At 38.1% G+C, this 8,124-nt stretch overlaps 1 protein-coding gene across 1 annotated transcript; it reads right to left on the minus strand.

Annotated features, from left to right (window-relative positions):
• Nucleotides 1-6,680: 6,680 nt before the first annotated feature.
• Nucleotides 6,681-7,687, minus strand: LOC143236494 (zinc finger MYM-type protein 1-like). The gene is made up of 2 exons (XM_076474792.1): nt 7,531-7,687; nt 6,681-7,285 (listed from the first exon to the last, which is right to left on the minus strand). The coding sequence occupies exons 1-2, from the start codon at nt 7,685-7,687 to the stop codon at nt 6,681-6,683; spliced, it is 762 nt and encodes a 253-aa protein (XP_076330907.1).
• Nucleotides 7,688-8,124: the final 437 nt, after the last annotated feature.

An 8,124-nucleotide genomic window follows, 5' to 3' on the forward strand; every position in this document is an offset into this window, starting at 1 on the left:
GGGGAAGTAAATACATTGTTCCGAATTGTTTAATTGCAGTGCAGAAATATTATATGTTGAATTTTAAACAAAGTTACTTGAAAGGTTTCCTGCACTATACACTCATACTTTGGAAGTGATTGGCTAGAAAGAAAGCAGCTCGTTAATTCCATCCATATCCAACTCTTCGGTTATTCTAACGAAATAGCAGGATTGGTCGACAGTCACATTACAACACCCACACGGTTAAAGGAGCATGTTTAATTATGGGATTCGAACCACAACTCGCGAGTCGAGCGTTCTAACTACCAGGCTGTACCAGACCAGTGCAGAAAGTTTTCATGTTCATAAGATGGATGGAGAATATCCCAAGTGTTTACGAAGCATTCTTCCCTTTACTGCTTGGTGCCTAAGGACTTTCATTTTATTAAGATTTTTTCATTGCAAGATAAGTGACTCCAGTTTGAGTTATTGATAAAATATTCTTTTATTCTTTGAATAGTTTGTATTTGTCTTTTTCGATAAGAATGAACAAATTGGCATGAACAGTTCACTTATTTAAAATATAAATGAAAAAACAAAAACATCAATAAACTGGAAACGGTTGACTTTGTCAAACTGTGATTAAAAACATAACACAGTAAGAGCCAGGTACAGATAAGCATCCAGTAGCGTATTATTTAAATTACTAAAAGTTTTAAAATGTTCCAAGTGTGTATAGCAAATGGTTTCAAGTCACAGGAATCGAAATATTTGTACTAGATTTTCTTATCATCTCTCCAGCATTATACTGTGTTTAAAAACTAAGAAATTTATTATTTTACATTGTTGGTATCGGTAATAACTATCCTAGTTATGACACATTTAATAAGTCTTTAGAAAGCTAATTAAAAAGGATTTATGTTCTTTGTCGAATATCTTACTTTTTTTTACTCGACGGCGATAAATGCGCTAGTTGTCCCTAATATAAAAGAAATAGACAAAGAGCAGACAGCCATCATTTCGCACTCGTAAGCCATGCTACTCAAATAGTGTGGTTTTTACCAATACTTTTATGAAGCATCCATGGCATCAAAGTGCGGAGCACGATTATTTTGTTTTTTGATTCTTAGCTGCAGAACAGTGGCTCATAGAATGGTTCTGATTTTTCCATTTCTTTTTTCAAGTAATAACTTTCAGCTCAAAGCTCAGTTATTTCTTGACTGATTGGAGATTTAATTACAGTTTTGGATTCAAGAGGTCAATCCTTTTAAATTGATGTATTTACTCTAATCCTGCCGAAAAGAATTTCAGTTAGAGTGTGAGATAGTAAATATCTTGATGAATAATAAAATCGAGTGGACATGTACGTCCCTCGCTTGATATTGCTGGAGCACAAAAATATAGCTAATGAAAAGGGAAAAAAGTGTCATAGATTAATTCACTCTAATCCTGCCTAAAAATTTCAAGTATTGCGGTTACTGAGGATTCCTCCTTGTTTTGTTTTGTTTTTGTTGTTGTTTTCTGTAACGGGACATGAACCACGGAAGCCGGTTTCTACAGTTTAGCAAGCTAATCATTGGGTCATGCTTGGTTCAAGGATTTTTTCGTGTGATTATTTAAGCAATTATCAGCAATTTAAAAAATACACTGTGTTGAGCTATTTAACCATTTTTAAATTTAAATTCTAAAGATATCCTCAGTGACTGATAAACCGAAGGTATATATATATATATACACATATATATGTATATGTATGTATTGAACATAAAACTTAAACTAACGTTTGTTTCCCATAGGAATACTGAAGTCACGTGTAACAGTGGTTTATAACTGCTACTACATAGGAGATTTTCAGCTAGTTGGTAATATTGTTGAAAAAAAAAATGGAACTGTTTAAGTAACATCTTTAACAAGGGTAGAATCATCAAAATTTGATCAGGGGATTCCATTGCAGAAATGCTTATAAAGAGAAGTACTACTGACAAAGAATTCACAACCTTTCTAGAAGAAAATTTTAAGTTCAGATGACGATACGGCTACACAAAAATGTATCAACGAATATTAGCTATCAATTACGAATATGAGATAACTAGCATTGGAAATGTAAACAGCGTCTTCCGAACTTTGTAAGATACTGTATCAAGTTAAAACACAAGCTAGTATATTGGGTTTTGAAATAGATTTTACACAAACGGAAAACTTTGTCATTTCGTAGTAAAATACACAATGGGTCTAATAAAACTCTTCTCTGGATAGAATACATCGAAAGTTTGATTCCACATCAGTTAAATCTTTATATAAGTTGTTACAGAATATGACTAGAATTTTCTGTTATCTTTTGCATTTTCTGCTATATTAAGCAATCAATGGTCTGCATTATTACGTAAGATAATACAGCATATTTTTTGTTGTCGAAATGCTAAAGATAATTATACGACTTTCTTTTTTAATATAATTAAATGAATCACTTTCCATTGATTTTCGACTTGGCAAGTTTTTCGTCAAAAAAGCATCTATTCCGAAAACATCTCTGATATAATAAAAACGTCTACATTCTTTTATGACGTATTCACTTTTTTGTCCTCATCACATACATTACAAGTATCCTCGGGCCTGGCATGGCCTAGCGCGTTAAGGCGTGCGCTTCGTAATCTGAGGGTCGCGGGTTCGCGCCCGAGTCGCGCTAAACATGCTCGCCCTCCCAGCCGTGGGGGCGTTATAATGTGACGGTCAATCCCACTATTCGTTGGTAAAAGAGTAGCCCAAGAGTTGGCGGTGGGTGGTGATGACTAGCTGCCTTCCCTCTAGTCTTACACTTCTAAATTAGGGACGGCTAGCACAGATAGCCCTCGAGTAGCTTTGTGCGAAATTGAAAAACAAACAAATACAAGTATCCTCAATTAAAGCCAAAACACCATTTGCAATAAAATCCATGTTGTCACTTTATTTGCGTGCAACTTCATCATGGATATTCACAATATTCTCATTGTAATTTGGCGATGATTGTTTTATTCTACCGTTTGTTGCATCATAAGTACTTGGCAGTACACTTTTTGACTGCTTTTACCCACGACTCTGACTCAATGTAGCAGAAATTAACAATTCGTCAAATTCATAACCACTACACCTAGGTTTTTCACATTTGCACAGTAAGCGTTCCATTTTTAATTAAAATTGCAATTTGTTGATACTCATTGAAGCAGCCATCAGCAGTTTTATTCTTCAACCAGTGATCCACTGAAGCTAGGCAAAAAAGAGGTTAAATCGTTGTCTTTTGGGACAATGATATTGTTCGAAAAAGGAAATAGAAAACATCCTAGTTCTACAAAAAGACTTTTTTCTGACACGCATGAGCTCACCCAACATGCAAATATAGTGTCAAAGCATAGCTATTGAAATACACTGTTTTAAATGTTGTAAAAAATGTACAATAGCTAATATTGTATGAAGCAGTTTTTGAAGTTTTGGTATCTGAAATAGCTGTTGATTATATGTGGAGATAGATTTGATGAAAAGTTTGATTTTTTTTTCATTTTTTGCAAATGGTACTAGTCAAATGATTTGTGACATAATGTTCTATCGCATACTTTTTCACCTGTTACATAAAGTATTATTTCTTTCTGTGAACCATTTAATCTAATTTTTTTCAAATTGTGATTCAGTTAGACATTGTTGTGTCATTCATCAAAACCAGCACCTTCTATTATTGAGGCCACAACTAACTTTCCTGTTTGTTTTAAGCATAGTACTTAGACAATGAGTAAACAACTACGAGATATTACTCTATTAAACAAACGTTCGTTTGAATGTTGCAGTTGAAATACCAATAAGGGTTATTGACATCTTATTGATAAATGTGATTTCATTCACCAGTTATAAAAAAAACCATATACAGACCTATACCTTCACTACCATGATCTAATGGAGAAGCGAATAAACAGATTAGTTAGTTAGTTAGTTAGCTATCACCATTAGATTTCATCAAGGAACATAGGGCCGCAATCGCTTGCGGATTCTTCAACAGGTATTTAAGTGAGTAGGTTGTTAGCCCACTGCACCGAGACGTACCTAATTTAGCAGTGTAAGACTAGAGGGAAGGCAGCTAGTCATTACCACCCACCGCCAACTCTTGGGCTACTCTTTTACCAACGAATAGTGGGATTAACCGTCACATTATAACGCCCCCACGGCTGGGAGGGCGAGCATGTTTGGCGCGACGTGGGCGCGAACCCGCGACCCTCGGATTACGAGTCGCACGCCTTACGCGATTGGCCATGCCAGGCCTAAATAAACAGATTAGTCTATCAATTTTTAGAAGGGCCTGTACCAGTTCTTGAAATCATATCGGGTAAATATTTAGCTCGAACAACTGAATTCAAGAAAAGGCAGTGTATTATTTGATGCTGAATTTTGATACTCTGATATTTGGTGTTGTTGAGTGCTATAATGACGAGCAAATCTATAAGTGTGGTTCAATAACACTATGTAACAAAATTTTTACTTTTTCTTGTTCCTGGGAAGAAAGTGTTATTTCCCAATTGCTTATGCCTAAAGTAAAAGAAAAGACACATTTTTCTCTTCAAACTTTGCTTTTTTAACCTGGGTAATGAAATATTCAAATTTACCCATTTTCCAGAATATTCCAGGTAGATTTAGTGCTAAGTAGCTGATAGAGAATTTTCTCGAACTTAAAATAATTTTAGGAACTTCCAAAATGTCGAAGAACTTACGAGAACTTTTTAGAATGTTGTAGAAATTACGAGAATTTTCAAGAACCTTTTAGAATTTCCTACAACTTTCCATAATAATATATATACAGGGGCTCACCACTCACCAGTTCAGTTTCGTGCTAGCTGTCTGAGTGAACACATAGACCTATCTGATTTTATCAGAGATGGCATTAAGAAGCTGAAAGCATTCTCCAGTGGCAGCACCAAGATATTTTCGTTGGGAGGGGGGAGAATAAGAGGGAGTTGAGATAAACTGTGGAGGGGCTTCCCAAAATGCCATCAATATGAAATATAGATGGTAAATTATAATAATGTAAATACCAAGATACATTTCAGAAAGGTGTGCTATTTTGAACTGCGTTTTCAATGCAGTTTTCATTGGAAACTCTTACTCTGATTAATAATTCATTATTACAAATTAGAAATAATCTGTTTATGAAAATATGCGTATATGTAAAAGAGGAAGCTCACCTAAATTCCACCCAAAGTGATATGTAATAATAAAGAAAATGAATATTAGTTTAGATTGAACATTTGATATACCATTAAGAGTAAAGCTACAAATCAAAAGAAATATAACACAAAGACATAGTTTACATGGCAGAAACGAATTATCCCATGTGAAGTTAATACACTCTGAGGAAAAATAAGTCACTATCTTTCATCATGTTGTACTTATAGTCAATATTACTTTAAAACAATGCGCCTGTTCTGGTGATTGACAGCAAATGTGTCTATAACAGCATCAATATCGAATTGTTTTGTTCTCCTGGAGTTTACTGATACGACAGCAAGGTTGCTGGTGCAGTTGTTACCACTGCTGTTGTGCAAGTAAGTCTTGAGAAGCGTCAAACATGAGAAATTTCTTTCACGAGCAGCTGAAGTGAAGGCAGGGTCACAGCGATGCATACAAGTTTGTTTAAATTCATGAAGGCATCCTTGTATGGCTCCAGCATGGTTGCAAGCTCCAATGGTGTGGATACTTTCTGCCCCTTGTCTTTCTTCCTGGCAATTAGCCGGTTCAACTGGTGGACCTCCACTGCGAGGTCATCCTCTGCCACACCATAGTTTGCTGCCATTCCTAAGAGTGCTTGCTTGTCCAGAAATGTGGAGTGTTTGGGGTTCAATGCAGTTGCACCCATCAGAACACTGCAGGCATCAGAGGAGAATCTTCTGTTTAGCTCTTTGAGCATCCTGTCTATGATGGCATAGAAGGTATGTCTCCTGGCATCTGGTGTTGGTTCATCTCTTTGGCCAGTACTAGAAGTGATTATGAATTCGTCCAGGTGTCTGGGGGGCAGATCGCTGTCCACCTTGATGCAGCATCTCAGTGCATATTCCCACTTTCTTACATATATCCTCGGCAGACTCTTCCAAGTCTTTCCATGCTGCTTCAGTTCTCATTTCTGAGATACCAGAGATGACAGATTGTACTAGGTCCTCTGCAGGTCAGGTGACTGGAGGTGGTCTGATAGCTGTTTTGTCATCAGCAGTAGTTTTTCTATGGCCACTAGACTGGTTACGAACTGCTGATCTAGGAGGATGCACAGGCCCTTTGATTAATTGGCACTGTGGACATTGTCCCCTTCCACAAGACGCTGTAGGGTTGTCACAATGGCAGAGAGGGTTCTTTAAAAAGCCAGACAAGCAGCATGTTGGCAGGCACATCTTGTGTCTGACAATCGCTTCAACTCTATGTGCTGGTTCATGGATTCAGGCTCCTTCTGTACCTTCAGAAATTCTTCATGCACAACTGATGTAGAGAAGAATTTGTACAGCTTCTGAATTGTCACAAAGAACTCTGCTGCAGTATGAACATTGTGCACACAATCAACTAGCACATGGTTGAGCCTGTGTGCATAGCAGTGGACATACTCAGCCTGAGACATCTCTCTCCTGAACCTCTCCTGTACACCACTGATGTATCCTGATATAACTGCAGCTCCGTCAAAGCACTGGCCAATGCAGGCATTATGGTCAATACCACATTTAGCCAGTCTCCATGATTTTCTTGAACAATGAATCCAGACCCTCACCAGCTGTAAAGTCCAAGAACTCCTCGTGAAGGCTCTGTTGGTGGAGATACCTTCCCATAATGGACAGCTGTTCTTGTTTGCTCACATCCTTTGTTTCATCCAGCATCAGAGCAAAATGCTCAGCTTCCATGACCTCTTTGCTGATATCCTTCCTGATCATTTCAGCAAGGATGTCAAGCAGTTCGTTTTGGATATCATGGTGCGTGTACTTGGCATTGCCAGGACCGCTCAGCTTCTTCTTCACGATTTCATCATACCTGGAAATCATGTCAAGAAGTTCCAGGAAATTGACCCTGTTATCTGACTGACTACCTTCCCTGTGACCTCTCTGGGCTTCATTCTGGCAAGCTGTGTAGAGCAGTGCATCTATGACGGCTCTTATATAATGTCGGTTTTCCTCCACAATTTTAGCATAGCTTGCATCTAGAGCATGTTGGATCCTTGCATTCTTTGTTTTCTGCAATTTAAACTCTACCCAAGCTTGCATGGAAAACTTGTGTACTGCGGAGTTATCATGGGACTTCAGTGATGTGGTCGCCTTCTTCCAGTTCCAGAAGCCTTCATGGGTGAAGGACTTCTAAGTTTTACTGAAGTGTGTGTGTCTGAAAAGACGACATGCGAAGCAGAATGCAGCATCTTGGGTCACAGAGTACTCCAACCACGAGTGCTGATCACGCCAATTCTTGTTGAATGACCTTGACTGGCTGCTGTATTCTGTGACTGGGTATCTCTTAAAGTCTGGACAGGTAGAACCACTATCTGGAAGCTAACTCAAGTCCTTGGGTCCTGGTGGTAGTTTTCACCCTGGGGGTGAGTGGTGATCTCTTGTGGCTGGGGTCCCGCACTAGTCGTGTCTGCATTCTCACTATCACGATCACGACTGTCCTCCTCACTTGCACCACATGTTTTTTTAGGACCATCTTCTCGCTGCCTCTTCTTGGGTAGCAGGTTGTGTTGCATAATCAACCCTATGTGTAGTATGACTCGTTTATGTTTTGGTGGGTGATGTCTGAATCTTGTCTTGTGTGTTGGTGTCCTTGCTTGAAAACGAGTCGCTGATTTTGACTCGTTTATTAATGAAAACTGAGTGTGTGTTCCAGTGTGAGGCCGAGTATCAGAGAGAGCAAGAGCTGCGTAAACAAACATAACTCCCTTTTATACAAAGTGCGCAAATGTCAAAGTGACCCCCGAGCCGGCTGACTGCTGGAACCACTTCTTACTTCTAAGTTGTGTTAGTTTATCTGAAACGAATGGGAATTTCTCTCCTTATATTGACATTAGGGCTTACAAAGGATATTCATTTTAAACATCGAAATGTAAGGAAAAAGATATAATATACATACTATTGGGTCATTTCATGAATAAGGAACAAATAACAACTAAACATAGTTCAACAT

The sequence above is a fragment of the Tachypleus tridentatus genome, chromosome 13 (genome assembly GCF_004210375.1).
Source record: "Tachypleus tridentatus isolate NWPU-2018 chromosome 13, ASM421037v1, whole genome shotgun sequence".
NCBI lineage: Eukaryota > Metazoa > Arthropoda > Merostomata > Xiphosura > Limulidae > Tachypleus > Tachypleus tridentatus.